Below are 19,360 nucleotides of genomic sequence, written 5' to 3' on the forward strand. Positions count from 1 at the left end.
CAGAAGCTTTGCAAATTTAAGAGTGCTGCATCCCTCTGCAAGATATCTCACTATTGTTGACTTTTCGGAGCCTGTCAAGTCCTTCTTTTGACCCATTTTGCCAAAGGAAAGGAAGTTGCCTAATAATTATACACACCTGATATAGGGTGTTGATGTCATTAGACCACACCCCTTCTCATTACAGAGATGCACATCACCTAATATGCTTAATTGGTAGTAGGCTTTCGAGCCTATACAGCTTGGAGTAAGACAACATGCATAAAGAGGATGATGTGGTCAAAATACTCATTTGCCTAATAATTCTGCACTCCCTGTAGAACCAAACTGGTATCCACAAAGCATTTGAGATCCTGGCAATAGTCGGGGATGGGTACCAGTGTGATCTGTGATCATGTCTAGATTAGAATGTCCTGCTCAGGAAAGCATGATTTTTCAAGCTGTCCTGGAAAGAGCAGGAGACAATTTGTTTTTCATAAGGGTTAGGTCTCCAGATTTGAGCCCCAGTTACATCAGAGCATCATCTCTGAAAGTGTGTAAGGTTTTTATTTAGTTGAATCAAATCTGTGACATTGAGATACCTAACAGCAGGATTGAAAACCCCTGCAGCCCATTTGAGGGGCATATTTCGGCCAATGACAGTCCTAGAAACTTTATTGGGTAATGAAGAGCCCTTTGGAGCATGTGAAAAAATCACTAAGCTTGAATCCTTGCTACACTAGAGACGTCTATCTAGGCACCTCGAACAAACAGTTTGCAGCAGCTTGAAAGGAAGACCTATCATTATGAGTCAACTGCGATACTGGTTGACTTGTCACTAATATCTTCAACAAGCCCAAGACTCAATTGATGTTATACAGGCTTGTAGAACAGTGTCAAGCACTCTTGAAGGAGACCACAAACTGACCGTCTAGGAGGCATGTCGAGGTCGGGAGTGAATTACCCTGCCTCTGCTTGCTCTGTGGCACTGATACAAGGACAGTGCATGTACTGAATTGTACAAGATCTAAAAATCAAATGTCAGTGGATGATACGGAGGCCAGGAAAGTACCATTGCTTCGCTTATGGATATGGTTAGTACCGACATGCTCCCAACACATCAAGGTACAAACTTCAGGAATTTGTGTCTGTAAAAGTGAATTAGTATGCTGTGCCAGTGGTTGACCACAGTAATTGAAACCTGAATGTTACCATTGGATGGTGGCAGGCTTTTGCCGCCAATTTAAGACATAAATGTCACCTCTGGCAGAACAGTTGTGCTACATATTTCATGTACAACTCAGGGCTGCTTTCGGTAGGCCAGTTATATAAGTGGTTAACACCTGCTGCAACAGCTATACTCCTATCAGGCAGTCTATCCTGAAAAAATAGTTGTATTTCCGAGTATCAGTAACAAAAATACTGTGTTCTAAATATTGTTTACAAAAATATTGCTCCATTGGGTCCACAGTATTCTGGTATCATAACTAAAACATATAGATCATTCTGTCTGGGGCTAGAGAGTAGAAGTTTGTCTCCCTTTTGCTTCTGCAAGGCGAAGTCCTGGAAATCCCACTTCAGAAATGTTTGTCTACCAATAAAGTTGGTTAGGGCTTGATCTACTTGTAAAGATTATGTATGCAGTGTGATCTTGTCCCAAAAACTGCGTTTTTACACTGTTGTGTTAAAGGAAACCTGGGAAAAAACACAAGGAACGGACGGCACTTGTAGGACAAATCTCCTAGCAAAAAGCCCCAGAGGCCTGTAGAAAAAAGTCAGAAGTAAAAACCTTTTTGTTTTCAAAACATTCCCTATCTTAGCTGGAAATTAGAGACTCCTTTAGCAAATTGTGGGGGCATTTGAGAGAGCATGGGGACGTTGACAATCTACATCAGCTTGTGAATAATTTTTACTTTGTGGCCTGCAGATGTGTTTCTGCCTCATTTTGTCCCAGAAAAGAATTCTCACAAATCTACAAGTACAGAGACGTGGAGAAAGAAGTGGTTATGGAATATGCTAAGGAAAAAGTGGTATCACTGTGGGTTTGGAAAACATCAGAGAGAGATGGGAAGAGAGGAGATTTTAGGGCATTTAGAAGAGAAGAAAAGGGATGGAAAAGCTGATAGGATGAAAAAAGAGATGTTACAGTAAACACCGCAGTCACCTTGCCCTAAGGTCAATATGTGGTGGTTGCACCAGTATTGAACCTCCAAAAACCTATAACATCCAAATGATATGATCAGTGATTCACAAACCCCGGTAGGTGTCTCCTTTAGGACAGCAGCCAGAGCACAAATCCATGAGACCGCTGTTGCAAGTGTGCCTGTTCACCAAATAGTCCGTTTACAAGGAAGCAACAGTCAGTGTCTTCCAGTGTGTAACATAATCCCAGCATGCCCTGACACACGAACATCGAACACCCCTGACACTACTTTTATGACAGAGATGAACACTCTTTGTGGCGTTCACAGTACCATTACGATGGCAAAGATTTTGCAAAGGGAGCTGGTTGTGACCAAGAGGCTACACTTGGTGACAGTGATGTTGGAGGGGGTGAGCTTAGGCAGGGAGAGTTACAGAGTAAGGCGGTGTTGTCCTGAGAAACACACAGTTTACAGCTAGAGTTGGGAGAGGCGTTAAAGAAGTAAACGCTGATGGCATGAGGGGAGGGAATGGAATAGAGCTAGAGATGAGCTGATTTATTACAGAAGTATGGGAGATGGGGGAGAATCCGGGGCACTTGAAAGAGAAGGCCAACCCAACAAAAAGGACAAACCTTTAGGACCAGAGAGGTATTTATGGCATGAAAGTTTTAGACGTGCTGTTGTGTAGCTATAGGGAGCCTCACCAACCTATCTACTCTATGCAGTATTTCTTTGGACACATTTACATTACCATATCGCTTTCCCATGTCCACTTTTAAGAAGCCTATTTATGTGCATTGCATAAACTCACTAACCAGCCATACATGCCCCTTTAGTTAGTTACTCCTCCCAATACATTTGAAGTAACCATTCCTCATAGCTGCCTTATCTCAGCATACAGTGCACCAGGCTTTTGAGAGAATGTGGCTTATCAGCTGCCAAATAAGAGCGCTGAGCTTCTAACCTCGACTCCCCACCACTTAACCACTTTGGGTACTCCTGGGCAAGTGTTTTATTTTTCTGGTCCACAGTTTCTCAATTTTGCAAGATTGGTAGTGCTTAGATATAGATTAACTCCTTTTAATTTGTAAACGCTACCTTAAACAATAGTAGGTTGCTAAACAGCACATGAGCACTGTGTTTAACCAGAACTTTAATAGTGTTTGCAGGTGGTAGTCGGAATGAAAAGAGCTTTCAGAGACTTGCTTGTTATTGCTTTAAATTTGATAAAATGTGGATTATTGGAACACCTGTGGGCACACCACTTTTTAGTGAGACCAGAGCTATAGGCCCTGTGAGGGCCTGCGGGCGCTTCTCGTAACTGATGTTAATGAATGCCTTTTGGCCTGGCTATTGAATAAATCACCCTCAGTCTAGCTCCCCAGTGCTGCTTCAAAGTCATGCTTGGCTGTGCACAGGACAGCATATAAAGCCCTTCATGGTTTCAAGTGCAAGGTTTTGGTGACATTGTATCTCTGAAATCTCTGAAATTAAGGCTTGGGCTTTTAGTCTGTGGTAAATATAGCATTGCAAACCTGTCTGCATACTCTCCCTAACCCCTTCAGTTTTCTTTTTCTGGCCTCACATTCGCGGGTGCTAGTGAAAGGGAGAAGTCAGAGCACCGGTTTCTCTGGATATAAGGCACTGGTAAACAGCGCCACCCAATGAGCCACAGTGGGAAGAAAAAAAGTATAGTGCAGACATTAGAGGCTCATGGGGTGGGTCTGTACACTGCATGAGATCCCCACAGGGAAAGTAAGGCAGTTCAGTGTAGGCTTGGCTGAGACATAAGAGGCCAAGGGGAGCGGCGCAGAGGCTGCATGAGAGGCCCAGTAGGGCGGATGAGACAGTAAGCACAGGGGGAAAGCAAAGTGGGGCGAGGGGGTCCCAAGAAGTGAATTACAAAAGAAATCAAAATAATTTTACTGCAAGCCTGAGAGGACGGGAGCGACCTGGGTTCACCGAGGCCAAAGGGTGGAGCAAAGAACAAAGAGCAGGGATCAGAAGGGTGAATCAAGAGATCGGGGTGAAAGCAGGATTCATCCAAGGGGCAGAGAAGCCAGCCTCTTTCCTGCCTGTGCTGTGGGGGTTCTTGAGCTACAGAAGCCCCATGTTCGCCTCTTGCCTTAAAGAAATGAAAGGGTCAAAACGGGAACTCTGTAGCCACAATGAGACCCCGTGGGGGCAAGCAAAAACCTTTTTATCTGACAGTGCTGTGGTGTTTTGTAGGAAACACCAAATTCGAGATCATTCTCATATTCAGCTCTGGGGCAATGAAAGTGCAGACCCCTTCAACTTCCTTTAGGCCAAGAAATGCCCAGAGCCCACCCCTGAGCTGAGTTCACCAATAGGAAGGAATGGTGTAAAAGGGGGCGGCCTCAGGATCCCCCTCATCCAATCCCAGTCATGGCTGCATTGATGGCCATCCAACCAACCACAGGCCACTATACATTTTAATTTTAAAGTTGTGGTGGTATCTCCTTCATACTTGCTGATTGCCTGTGGGCAACAGGTTTGGATTGTTTGGTCTCGTTTACCATATTTTGCTGTCTACTTGTCCTTCAGACAAAACAAACATTAAAACTTCTTGCCCTGGCAAGAAATCTTGATATCTAGGGTGTTGGGCGATATGAATAACCCATCCCTGTGACTACCTACAATCTAACTGGAAAGAGCACATTAACCATACTCCATGCCCCACACATTCCCATTTTCCAGTATCTCAAGTCATCTTCAAGATGTCACTGAATTTGTAAGTCATAAAACTGGTCATTTGTTTAGCCTTTTCTTGTAACAGTGTGCTGAGACCTCCACTCCTTGTTTGTGCTTCAGACTGCAGTATGAACTCAAAAGTAGTCATTTTTGTGTTGGAGGGGGAGGGCTCACTTAGCCCTCTCCGTCTGGATTAGTGCCAGGTTGGATGTTCTCCAGGATTCCCCTATTTATTAAACACCAAAAATGGAGAAGAGGATCTTGTGCCCTTGTTTTGTCCCAGTTAGGGAGTTCCCGAGTGTGCACTTGCTGCGCAAGCACAACTCTAAGCTGGTCCAGTCTGGAGTTTCTGTGGCTGCCGGTTTAGTCACAAACTCTTGCATCCCATCCAGCTTGACCCTCCAACTCCAGTATTCTGACATTTGTCAGCCTCTCACTTCTTAACAGATGTCCCTCCTGCATAGATTGTGATAATGGCTGACATCTTGGATCTCACCAGCCAGAATTCGGGGAAGCTACTTTGAACCTGCTGGCTGGGCTTATTGATCCTGTATTCAAATTTTCAACCCGGAATTCCAGGGGAACTTGAGCTAATCGTATTCAGTGGTGTCAGTTGCCCAATTCGTTCCTAAACATTTTGATCATAGGATGCGAGAGCTGGTTGCTGACATTGCAGAGGGACAATAACAGCGTGGAGGAGCTGTGCCTTAGTTTACTTATAGGTCTCAGGCGCCTTCCACCCTATGTCCTGAAGCCTCTCTCCAGTCTTTCTCTGACTTAGTGCTCCTACATAACATTTGCCACAAAGTTATTACTCTTTAATACCCTTAACACTCTCTAGCACTCTCGCCGTCTAAACACCACAAGTAAGCTCTTTCTGCGTCTACTTGAGAATAAAGAAATCTTTTACCCTGTGCACTCCACTTCAGACACACTGGGTAGCCCACCAATACTTGACAACCATTCTCTGCCAATTATCACATGATGTTCAGGAACTCTCTTTTCCTATTTACGGCACCAGAGTTCTAGCCTGGGCAAAGCAGCAAACTTCTCTCATTCATTATCACTATTTTAATTTTCATTATTTCTTCCTCTCAGCAGATCTTACTACTACCATTACTGTACTTCCCACATCAGTTCCTTATGTTCACATTTTCATGGTAAGTCTATAAGAATGCAGAATAATTTTAAGGAATTCCTCCTTTTGGAGGCTCAAAAGCTCGGTCAGGACTTCTCCAACATAGGTTATAAGGTCACTCTGCGGGACTTTCGCCAGCACCCCCATCACTCTGAGGCAAGTATTTCTCCACCGAATGGCCAGCATCCCAAGCCAACCATCCACTTTTATTAGGCCCTCAACTGCAGTTCTCCAAATGGATTCTAGCTCCTGCACTCCATTTACAGTCTGGCAGCTGCCCCCTCCTCCAGTTGGTAATTCAGGATCTCTGTTTTTTCCTTAATCTCTTCTACACGTAGCACTATAGTATTAAGGCCATAAAGTTTCCATTCTATTCCAGTTACCGCCTTTTCAGACATAACTTACCCGCCATGCAAGTCTGTTGCTAATTCACATGTGGACTGAAAAAGTACCCTTTCCCTTGGAGACATCTGTACCTTCTCGGGCGTTTCAGATCCAGTGTTTCTCAGCACTTTTCTCCTCTTTACTACATATGAGGCATAGAAGTCCACCACTCCTTTGCCCTGGCTCTCATGCATAGCGACCAGTTCATTATGTTTCAGCTCTACCTAGCTCTGTGGTGGGTGCCTTCTGTCACACGTTAACACCACTGCCCTGTTAGCTGCAGGAGTTTCCTATTATCCTGCTTGTCCCTCCTCCCCATGAACTTTGCCTAGCTCCTAAGAAGATCTGCAGCTTCAACTGCTCTGTGGCCACATGAATGAAAGCACTACCCTCTTTTGGCTCCAGCAAGGTTGTAGAAACTTCTACCTGGAGATGCCTTCCTTGGATTTTCCAGGCATCTGTCTGGATACTGAAGGTTTTCGTGAGCAGTTCCCCTACTCATCGTTTGGTGGCATCTATCAGTTATGCGTGTGTCATCAGCATCAGTTGCACCAGAATGATGTGATGGTACCTATATAGGCACCACCCAGGCGCGCTGATGTCAAGTCCTTTTCTTTTGCACACCAGCCAGTGCCGATCCAGAGAAGAAATACCCCTCAGTTTTGACTGGCTTTTTTTGACGTTTTGTTGATTTTTTTTTTGGGGGGGCGGATTCCCTCCTATGGTATAGGATCTCATCTAGAATGCCAGGATTCAGGGATTCAAGGATTTATATTTTTGCTAACTTCAGAACTCTGTACTTTACCCCTTCTAACCCGTAGTGACGTACCCGTGCTGCCCATTTAAACATGGTTAAATTGGCATACACCTAATTGGCGTATTTATTTTGTCTGTAAGTCCCTAGGATATGGTACAAAATGTACCCAGCGCATGAAAGTTAAATGGCAGCAGCAAATGACTACAGCACCTACTGTTCCATCCACTACAGTGGCATTGCAAAGCTTCAGGCTTATGATGGCAGCCTGACTAAAGCAGTGTAAAAACCACAGTTTGACCTGTTAAAATAAACCTTATTGACCAGTCAGTACTTCCCTTCTAAATATAAATATTTCACTCCTATGTAGGACATGTAGAAATTAGATGTTAACGCCCTTTCAGTGACTAGCACCCAAAAACTCTTTTCTGTGTAGGATGGCTGGCTGGCTCATGCAGAAACACTGAAAAGTAATATTAAATAGGAATTCGGAACAAGACTTCTTACTGCAGATTCCTCACCTTAGAATATTCCCCAGGTGTCAAACTGAATCCAGAAAATCTTGAGTAGTACCTCTATATGCCAGTAGGTGGCGTCAGGCTGCTCCACGTTGAAGTAGTCCACATTATACATGACATGCGCATCGCCTATATAGGTGCTACCTTGTCGCACTGACATCCGTTCCTTTCTTTCCACACCAACAGGGTGGATCCAGAGAGCTACCTCAGCCATTTCTTTACCATTTTGCCCGACTTTTTGTTGTCTTTTTTTTAGCTTTGCTCCCAGTGTGCTAGGGGCATGTCTCCCAACAAACCCACAGGGTTTAAACTGTGTGAGAAAAGTCACAGACAGATGTCTGTCTCTGACCCACATTTGGTTTGCCTGTTGTTCTTGGAGTTGGGCCACAACCTCAAGGCCTGCTCCAACTGCAAATCCATGAATCCGAAGGTGATTCGCAAGGGTTCATTGGCTGCTTCCAAGCCTTTTCACTAGGCCCTCAATGCAGGCCACCCAGCCCATTGACAGCAGAACCAGGCACCACCTGCTCCAGTGCAAAGCTATAACTTCCGACAAGTGGGTGCTTTAAATTGTACAGAGGGGTTATGCCTTTCTATTTCTGGAAACCCCACTACCTTTCCCACCATCCCCAGAACGGCTGATGGAGGACCATCTGTCCTTCCTGCATTAGGAAGTGCAAACTCTGCTGGCCAAAAGAGCCACAGGGAGGGTGCCAGCATCAGAAGTAGATTGTGGTTATTTCCACTACTTTCTGGTGCCCGCTAGTTGCTTATGCCAAATAAAAGGCAGAGGCCACCTCCCTAAAAATAAGGTGTCTGCCCACTCAGCGTCTTTCTGCGGGATCGAAGTTCAAGATGTTCACCTTGGTTTAGATCTGTCTGCCCTGGACCCCGGAGATTGGATGGTAACATTGGACCTTCAGGTCACATATTTCCATATTCCTGTCCTGTAGGTCCACAAGTATTAGTTGCAGTTCACAGTAGGCCACAAGCATTTCCAGTTTGCTGTGCTCTCCTTTGGCCTCAGCAGTCCCCTCAGGTGATGGCAGTGATTGCAGCACATCTGCAGAAGTCAGAGGTTCCAGTCTTTCCCTACCCCGATGCCTGGCTGTTGAAGGTGGGCTCAACCCAGGTTATAGTCATCCACTTCCCGACTACAGTTGCTTTCTGCCTTCATTAGGATTCACTATCAACTTCCCCAAGTCACACCTGACTCCTTTGCAGGCGCTCCCTTTCATCGGAGCCACTCTGGACACATCTATTCTGCGGAGCTGAGAGTCCAGGGCATTCTGGCTATGATCCTGATGTTTCAACTTCAGTCCTGGATTTCAATGAAACTTACTCTGCTTCTGATGGCCTGCATCTTGCTGATGAAGTTCTCTTGATGGCATATGTGGGCGCTGCAGTGGGATCTGAAGTCCCAGTGGGCAGGAAATCAGGGGTTTTTCTCCAACTTTATCCAGATTTCAAAGGAGACTGCAAAAGATCTGCAGTGGTAGCTGATGGACCGCGATTGAAGCAGCAGCAGACCCCTGCCCAGAGCTGACAGTGATGACTGATCCATTGTTTCTGAGCTGGGGCAACCATCTAGGAGAGGTGGGGATAAGAGAACTTTGTGCTCCAGCAGAATCTAAGCTCCACATGAATCTTCTGCAGCTGTGAGCTGTTCATTTGGTATTGAAAGAGAAGGCTTGTTGAAGGGAATGCTAATTCAGGTTTTCAGACAACATTACAGCCATGTGGTTTTGCAACAAACAGGGCAGAGTGGGGTTGTGGAACCTGTGCCAGAAGGCTCTGTGGCTTTTGGCATGGCTCAAGAACCAAATCTCTATGGTTGTGCAGCACCTAGCGCGATATCTGAACCCCCAAACTCAGCTGCCCATGCCTTGCGGATTTCAAATTGTGCCCTACACCTGGAGGTAGCGGAAGGGCTCTTCCAAAAAATGGGGAGAACCTTGGCTAGATCTATTCCCCACCACTGGGAATGTGCAATGAATGGTAGTTCTTCTGCATGTTGAAGAATTCAAAGCGGCTCTCATTCTGTGATGTGTTCAGATTAGACTGGAACTCAGGACTCCTGTAGTGTTTCCACTGATGCCACACTTGCTCCGGGTTCTCAAGAAGATCAAGAGCTACCAGGCCCTAGTCATCCTGGTGGCTCTGGAATGGCAAGGAGAGTTTGGTATCTTGAACTCCTGATCATGGACACCTGTCCTCTGATTTGGCAGCCTCTTTCAGAGGACCTCCTGTTGCAGTACCAGGATAAGGTTCTGCACACGTTCCATCTTCATACTTGGAGATTGAACTGCAACAGTTGAATGCTTTTGACCTTCCTCAAGGGATTTATGATGTCATTATATATGTATACTCCTGCTGTTGGAAAACAAATTTGGCTTGATGTTCCTCCCGTAATGTTGATCCTGTTGCTGCCTCCATGTCAGAGGTGCTGCTGTTTGTGCTATTGTTGGCCTAGCAAGGCCTTGCTTTGGGCACTATTAAACGCAACCTTTGTGCCATTTCAGCTTTCTTGCAGTTACCAGATCAGCCCTCACTATTCAGGTCACCTGTTATGCTGCATTTTCTTGAGGGTTTGCAACACTTGTTTCCTCCTGACTGAACATCTCTCAATGGATTGTGCGCTGCATCAAACTCTGCTACTCACTAGCTAAAAAGCAGGGTCCCGAGGGCTTGCGGGCCCATTCTACCAGGGCTAATGCAGCAACTACTGCATACCTAGCCTAGGTATCTGCCAAACTGCCTCATGGACATCACTCCGTACATTTATAAAGCACTACTGCTTGGACAGTCAGGTCCATTGAGATAGCATGTTGCCTGTTTGGTCCTCCAGGATTTTCTGCAATGAACCTGCTCACAGGCTCACCTCCAGGGAGGTATGGCTTGGGTATCTATTCTAAGGTGAGAAATCTGTGGTTGGAAGTCTGTATCAGAAGACCATATTACTTACCTTCTGTAAGTCTTTTTCTGGACTCTATCTAACCTCGGATACCTCACTGACCCTCCCAACTTCCTGTTCTGGGATATCTTCATCCTAAAGGCTGTTAGATATCTGCATAATGGTCACACATTGTTCAGTCTTGGCTCTGTGTTTTTGGTGTAGAAATAGTCACAAAAGGAACTGATGTCAGAGATCCTGGGTAGGGTATGTTTAGGCAATGCGCACGTCACATGACCTTGATACAGAACCGGGGGACGCCACCTATCAGAATGCAGAGATACTGCTCAAGATTTCCGGATCCAGTCTGATGCCTGAGGAATATTCTAAGATGAGGAACATGCAGCTAGGTAGTTTCTACCAGAAAAGCCTACTGAAGGTAAGTAACTTGTTCAAACGTTCTTCTTGGGAAGGAGACCAGCTAGAAAATAATTAAACAACTATTTTTAATAGTTATTAAAATCCAATCCAATTCAATGATAAAATGCAATTTTTAATAAATATTAAGGAACGGTAACTTAGAAAATTACCATTTAATTTCTGACCTTCCTGCAAGCTAATTTGCTTTGGCTCCCCAATTTCTTCTAGCCAGTTATTAGCCTTGAATATATGTGAGATGCCTCATATGCACAAACAATAGGCAGGCCTAAATTGGCAATGATGAATCCTCTGAACTCCACGGAATATAGAGGATGCGGGGCAGTGAGCATCCTAGTTGTTTTTTTTTTTTTTTTTTTACACTAGTGTCAAATTCTGCTTGACCAGTCTTTTAAGTTCACCTGTAAGACTGGGGGCACACTTGAACGTGAAGAGAACAGGATGCCAAGACAGTTCTTGTTGATCCACTATTTGGTTCCTGAAGGACCCTGCTTTTGTGTTGCAAGACTCATTCTCTGTGTTTGTTGTGGGTTCAGAGGCTGCCTCAAACTGGATTTTAGTGTTAGATGTGGGAGGACAGTAGGATTACCATAATAAACTCCCTACACACACCCCACGTCCTCAGAGCCCATGTTCATTGTAGCCAAAGATGTTCACCATGTTAAAAATGCCCAAAGTTGGTATGGTTGGCCCTGAGAACTTTGACCCCATTGGTTAGGGCATGCCCAGGAGTCATTCTACCACTGGCTTGTGTCGGGCTTAAATGAAGCACCTCCAGGCACCCACTTCAGCACTACTCCAGGACCTCCAAAGTATCAGAAGAGGACAGGGCTTGCTTTCTGAGATCTGCAAAAAGCCCTGAAGAACTGGACCTACGCCCTCTTGTTTCCATGACAAAGACTCAAATGGTCATAAAGGCGACCTCCTATGTGCCTACAGAAAGACTGCAAGAGGCTTTTTCCTGGAAGTACCCAGCTGATGCTGACCATTGGCAGCTGGACCTGAACTGGGCTGTGCTGCCTGATATCCTGTGTGTGTTTTGGGGGGATTTAGAAGTGTACTGCTGTGGTGAATTGGGAGTTAAAGGGCAAAGTATGAAGGTAAAATCTTTGACTAGGACGAACCCAGTGGTTTATCCGACCTTCACTCCATTGCGGTCCACCTCCGATTGCACCTGGGTTCTGGTCTACCACGACCAGTGACAATCATTGGCACTTTGTGCTTTGTAGCGCTACTTCTGCTTAAAATTCTAAAAAAATCATATCTCCAGTTCACCTTACTGGATTTTTGTCAGTTTGATGTAATTTTGCTTATTACATTTCACACTGTCCAATTCAGTTTGGTATTTTTATTGTTTTGTATTTTTACTTTATTACTGTTTTGGAACTGCACAAATATTTTACAGATTGCCTTAATTAAGCCTGTCCACTCTGTGCCATCCAGGAAGTTGAGGTTTCAAGGTGCTCCTCGCTTTGATTGGGAGCTAGTTAAGGCAAATAAGGAAATGTGATTTGATTGTCCTTTCAAGTACCCAAGGCTTTAGAATGCAATCAGAGCTGCTTTTAGTTGTGAGCAGATGCAGCTTTGGTATACCTTCTAACAATGCATTCCCATAGTCTAATCTTGGGAGGACTAACATTTAAGCTACTTTTTTTTTTTTAGAATGATCTACTTGTGGAAATGTTTTAATCCCAAGCCTAAATTGGAATTGGTCTCCTTTTGGAAATGTATTGGTATAGGTCTGTTGATTGAGGGTCTTGTCTAACTAGAATGTAAGGATTTTGTGCAGTTCATGGTGGAGGAGTGACAGTTTGAGATATTGAGTTTGTTTATACCAGATTGCATTGGTATGGAAAAGGTGGGAAGGGAATTGGTAAGAATTCTGTTTTTTGATTGATTCAGCATGAGGTGGTGGGTCATTCAGGAGTGATAGTGAATCCTCTCTATGACGAGAGTAAGAAATTTGATGTCTTTTGGGGAGATAACTTTCAGGTATATCTGCATGTTGTCTGCATAGAAGAGAGGGTATGTTGGATTTGTATTAGCAGATATCAAAAATAGTTTCAATAGTGTTGAGAAGGGTATTGAACCTTGGAGGTACCACTTGAAAGTGTGGAGTGAGTTTGGAACAGGAATTTGAGATTGGGTTGGCAGTAATTGACAGGGTAAAAGGAGAACTAGCTATGTACCTTCCTATCAATACTCATCCGCTCCTCTAGAGTGTTTGAAAGTATTGTATAATTGATGGTGCCCAAGCCACGGAGAGATCAAGGAGGGTGGAAAGGCATAAATCTCCTTTGTCCATGGTGAGTAATTCGGCATCAGTGAACTGAAGCATTGCAGTTTCACTACTGCATCCTATGTGAAACCAGATTGACATCTTAGTTGGTCTTCCCCACAGGGCTCCACATAAATTAACTCTGGCTCTTGCAGGAGTAGAACGGAAATGGCACATAAATCCTTCGGTGATAACATAACTTCTCTAAAAGAAGTTACAAAAAACTCAGATTTGAACCTAATCTTTCATTAAGCTAATGGAGTGCCACCTGGCCAGAAACAGTCCTAACATTGTTTGTGGGAGTTAACCAATGTACAAACTTTTCACTCAACTCCTTAACTACCTCTAGGACTATGGCCAGGAAAGGAAGGTTCAAAAGTGGTGGCTAATTGTTCAACTCTTCAGGGACTGTCCTTGGTTTTTGCAAGAGGGGAGTGACTTAACCAGTTTGTAGACAGCTTCGGACAATCCCTTTGACAGTGATTCTTTCATTAAGTTGGTCCAATATGAGATGAAGTAGGCACTGATTTCTTTGATGATGGTTACGGGATGTTAAGTGGGAAGATGGTTGCAAATTTGTAAAGTTCAGTTTGCCTGACTTTTTAACTCAGACCAGGTGGTTGGGCATTTCTTAATAGATAACGTGATTAACAGATGTGAGTGCAAGGAAGAGTTAATCTTTTCTATTTTATCATTCAAAAGGGCGGCATTATTACATATGTGTATATATCTAGATATGTGTTTGTCTTTGTACAAATGTGTATAATAACTATTTATCTTAAAATATATACATACTCTTTAAGCCTGTTTAACAAATGTATATTTTACTCCAATTAAATGTATATATGTATGTATTTGTATGTATGGGTGTATATATATTATGGATATGCATATGTTTTTATGTTTACAGATATATGTGTATATTATTCCTACACTTGAAATGTTCATAGGTCATTGCATAGTTTCTGTATAAGTTGCTTGATTAGATGCTTATGAGACTCTGTTTTCATTTGATCTAGCACAATAGGTAAATATTATCTTAACTATTTACCCACAAGCATTAAACTATTGAAATATGGAGGAAAGATAAAATACTACTATAAAAGTACACAAATAACTTCAAATACTGTAACTCTTGAAAGCTTGTGTTTATACCATACAACTTTAAATCTCAATATATTAAATTCCTTACACATTTATCCCCTTGATTATGTAATCATGTATCTATATATTTACTACTCTAATTCTACTGTACAAGAGAAAAAGAAATTAAAAAACAAAAAAACATTTTTCTCTCGCGAAAGCTTTACTCTCTGACCATATCCTTATACCTCTATCAATCTGTCCTCAGGCTCCACTCTCTGGCTCATCCCAAACCTGTTCTACTACTATGATCTCCAAAATAACCCTTCCTAGACTCTTCCCTCTTCTACCCCTTCTGGCTCACCCCAAACTTCAGTTTACGACTATCGACTCACAAACAACCCCACTAAATTCTCCTTCATTTATCTCTCCTTTGATTTACCCCAACCCCATTTAACTACTATGATCTCCCTAACACCTTTGTACAAACATTTACATCCACCTCTCCTTTACCCATCCCAAACCTCATCTTACTACAATGATCTCCCAGTTAACAATTCTGGATTCTTTCCTCCTCTATCCCTCCATTATTCTATTCAGATCAACTAACAGACTCGCATGTCCTCTGCTCAAGTTAGCTTATACCTTTCTATACTAAAACTAATACTATACTCATATTTCCCTATATTAATCCACCACTAATCCTTTTGTGTTCCGGATTACAGTGCTACTTGCCGAAAAATGCTTCAATGCCTCATCAGGGGTAGTAAGCGCTACATAAATACAATTACATTTGAAGGAAAGTGGGGTGTCACCCTTGATTAACTCAGCTTTCAAGGGTTGTGCCTCTTTTGTGGGTGATGGAAATGGTGTGTTGCATAAAGTCATTACTGAGCATGAATGCGGACACCCGTGTTATACATGAGATCAGTTGTCAGCCTTCCAAACACGTTTTTCATCATGGGATCCACATTAGTATTTACAAACATAGCACGGAATTGAGAGTGCAACACTAGAACCTGTCAAAGGAAAACAGTGCGAGAAAAAAACAAACTAGTTTAAAACATCCACTAACTATTCTGCACAGGAATCTGTGTTGTGTTCAGTAGCTGATATTCACAGGACGTAGAGGAAAATAATGGCTGGGGCACATGAAGCAGCTACATGGCCCTCAGTGTTTAAAGTTAGATGGTCAACTTGATGCCCAAGCAATTCAGACTTTGTAAGGTAGGGCATACCATTATCCAACCTCCTCATTCTTTTACTGTATGCTGTTTTTATCCAAATACGTGATATGTGAAAGATGAATACTGAACAGGAATGCCACTCACCTGTAACACCCGATTTGAACTGGATATCAAATAAAGCGTTGAATCTTACTTAAACTTCCCTTTGTGCAAAGGTATAGAAAATAAACTCTGTACTATTTGTGACTGCACAAATAGATATTCTGAAAAGTGTCAAATCTAGTAGGATTTAGGTGATTGCCTGTCAGAATGACTAGGGTCTGATCATATACAGTTCCTCAGGTGGTGGCCAAGAAATGTTTTTCAAATCAGATTGAATTATCAGATGGAAAGTTATCTAAAGCATGGGAAATCTGCAATGGGTATTAAGCTATGAAACCTGTAATAGTATAGAAACACTTTTATTCTTTTAGAATTGAGTAGTTTATTTTCAGTTATTCCTATCTCTGTCAGGTCCTTGAAGACATTGAATATCTGAAGTTTGACAAAGGCCCTTGGCCCGAACAAGACAACGTGAGTCTGCATGAGCTCCGGATGAAGTAAGTACCTTGTTAGTATAGTACAATATTTTGCATACCTAGGTACATGAAATAAGATGATGACAATTGTGCATTCTGATAATGCAGATTAAGAAAGGACCCCTCCCCCCCCCCATATCAAAACCCTGATGCTGTACTGTGATATTGAAGGACACCGTTAAATGTCTGAATGCTATGTAGTCTGATTGAAAGTTTGCCTCTAGGATACCTCAGTGAAGCTGTTTTGGGAAGGATCACCTAAAACAAGTCATTTGCATTTGTACAGTACCTTAAAAAGGATTCCAAATAACATCTTGGAGGGTTTAGGGGAAGATGCCCAACATTTTACTGCAGAATCTGATGGACAAAACCCTTGTTGCATGTGCTGTTTGTTTTTGCAAGGTGTAAAGATGTGGTGGCTTCATCACACATCCCTATTCAGCACATTCTAAAATGAGTGGCTCAGTTTATTTGTGATACATGTCTGAAAGGAAAACGCCTAATGACTTCACAGTCAGGTTAATTAATCAGAGGAGTTATTTTGCTTGCATCAAATGTGTATTATTATATATGCTTCTGTTTAGAAATGTGCCATGTTTTCCACTGACTGTGAGGTTTAAAAAGTTTTGGAAGTTTGGTTGGGGAGTCTTGTGTATTGACTTGTGCCATATTCGTCTTATTGGTAATGCATGTGTTGTGGTCCAGATTCTTGTGTGAAATATCTGTCCTCTAACTGCAACAAGTGTCCATCACATATCGCAGTACTGGAGGTCCAAGAGAAGGCACAGTTGATTATTCTGATCCTAGCAGCAGATCACAGAGCAAAAGGGCAGATCATATAAGGAGAACACAGGTGAAACTGTTCAATGATGTGTTAGAAATGGGTTCTCTAGTTGGTAGTGGTTTGCACCCTGTACAAGTAGGGACCCTCACTCTATTCAGGGTAAGGGAGCCACACAGCTAAGATAGTCCCTGCTTTTACCCCCTTGGTAGCTTGGCACGAGCAATCAGGTTTAACTCAGAGGCAATGTGTACAGTATTTGTATATATATACACACACACACACTAATACAGTCAAGACACCACAAAAGTACTCCACACTAGTTTAGAAAAAAAACAATATTTAGCTGAGTAAAACAAGACCAAAATGACAATAATCCAACATACACAACCAAAGCAAAAAATATTTAAAGTTAAATATCATGAAAGTGCTTAGAAACACAATTGCTCCTTCTGGGACTATCACAGCATAGTTGACAGAGTCATTACCAACAGTCCGGTGCTACCCACAAGTGAGTATGGGCTGGTCACAGAGTCGCACGGACACCCAGGTACAGTACATTGGAAAACGATGAGGAAGCAAAGACGTTGCACTGAGTCGGGGAGGTGAGGCGTTGCTGGAGCTGGTGTGCGTTGGTTCCTTACTGCTACTGGGAAGCTGAGGCCTCAGTACCTTATTAAGAGGCAGAAGAGGTGAGGCATTGGTTCCTTAGGGTTACAGGGGAGTGGATACAGTGTCTGTTCCTTACGATACGGTGGGGTTGAATCCAGCAGGTCAAGACTTGCAGCATTGACTTCGTGGTGTCACGATCACACTGTGAGACCACAGGGGCTGCAGCGGAGTCTGGTGTCCCAAACATTTGCACCTCATGCGGTGGCAGAACTTTGGAGGCTCTGCAGCGGCGGAACTTTGGAGGCTCTGCAGCGGCATCGGGCCTGCAACATCAGCCAGTCGTTGCACTCAGCAGGGACAATGGCTCCTGGTACAGGCAGCGGTGCAGAGTTGGACAGCAGCGCCAGGTCCAAAGTCGCTCTGGAGTTGATGTACTTGGTTTAGATTTGATTCCACCGAGCTCACTCCCAAGGGCCCAGGAACTGGATTTGGCACCACTTGACAAGTCAGGACTCGCAGCAAGAAAGCCCAAGTGCTTACAGATGAAGTCTTTGATGTCCATGAGACATCTAACAGGAGGCAAGCTCAGTTAAAGCCCTTGGAGAACCTTGGAAAGCATGATGTAGAACGCAAAGTCTGTTCTTTCACTCTCAGGACAAAAGCAGCAAGCAGCAGGCCAGCACAGCAAAGCAACAGGCAGAGTGGCAGTACCATCTATGTAATCTAGCTCTTCTTTCTGGCAGAATGTCCTTAGTCCAGAAGTGTTCTGAAGTTGTGGTGTCAGAGGCCCTATACTTATACTCATTTCTGCCTGTGAAGTAGGCAAACTTCAAAGGAAAGTCTTTGTAATGCATGGGAACCTGCCTTTCCTGCCCTGGCCCCAGACACACTCCTGGGGGTTGGAGACTGCTTTGTGTAAGGACAGGTGCAGACTGATTCAGGTGCAAGTGTCAGCTCCTCCCGCCACTCTAGCCCAGGAAGACCTATCAGGATATGCAGGGCACACTCGGCTCCCTTTGGGTGACTATCTAGAGCAGGGATACTCAAAGTACAGCCCGCGGGCCTCATGCGGCCCCTCTGACCTTTACATGCGGCCCCTGGGGCAACAGGAGCACTGGCAGCTGTTTGCTCGACTCCGCATTAACAAAAATATTAAATACACATACAATCATTTATTTCAAACTTAACTGGTGTTAAAGAAAGGAAGTAACTAGGTACTTCTGCACTTAACTTTAGAAACTCCTTCATTTTTAAAGACATCTTGCAGCATAAGTGTAAAACTAAGACAGTCTCTTCAAAATTAAGTGTATTTAGTTAACATGCAGAACCTTTTCGCCTTAGTACAATTTATTTTATCAGTGCATTGAGATGTATTCATTTTAAAGTGCTAGTTTTCAAACATAAATTTGGAAACATTAATTATTTCCCTTACCCTGAGAACACCACCAATAGTAAATTAAAGAGACAAGTCACTTGGTATTTGCACTGTATGGGTGGTCTGGGTTCCTATCATACATAAACAACATTATAGTTTATTAAATCAAACATAGAAGCAGGTTTTGTGCAGTGCACACCATGAATCATGTATTTCGAGGTCATCTTAAATGTGATAATGCAGAAAAAGGAGGGAAAGTGACACTAACAATTGCCTAGGATCACAACATTTGGAAAAGTGAGTAAGCCGGGATTAATTCCAGGTTTTCTGGTTTCCCATTGTTTTATTCACCCACTAGATGTATATCCTTTGCTTCCCCTACACCTACCTTGCCACCAATCCCCCTAGTCACCCCACCCGACTGCCACCACCCTGGCATCAATGCGGCCCCCAGGCACGTCACAGACCAAACTTTTTGGCCCCTGGGAAAATGTTTGCGAGTACCGATG

The 19,360-nt window shown here is 43.5% G+C and overlaps 1 protein-coding gene across 1 annotated transcript in view; it reads left to right on the forward strand.

The window, feature by feature from the left end:
* Positions 1–19,360, forward strand: part of NDUFA10 (NADH:ubiquinone oxidoreductase subunit A10) — a 150,727-nt gene that overhangs the window by 98,429 nt on the left and 32,938 nt on the right. The window contains exon 8 of the mRNA XM_069225506.1: positions 16,019–16,104. Within this exon, the coding sequence (XP_069081607.1) occupies positions 16,019–16,104 (86 nt within the window). The remainder of the gene's footprint in view (positions 1–16,018; positions 16,105–19,360) is intronic.

The sequence above is a fragment of the Pleurodeles waltl genome, chromosome 3_1 (genome assembly GCF_031143425.1).
Source record: "Pleurodeles waltl isolate 20211129_DDA chromosome 3_1, aPleWal1.hap1.20221129, whole genome shotgun sequence".
Taxonomy (NCBI): domain Eukaryota; kingdom Metazoa; phylum Chordata; class Amphibia; order Caudata; family Salamandridae; genus Pleurodeles; species Pleurodeles waltl.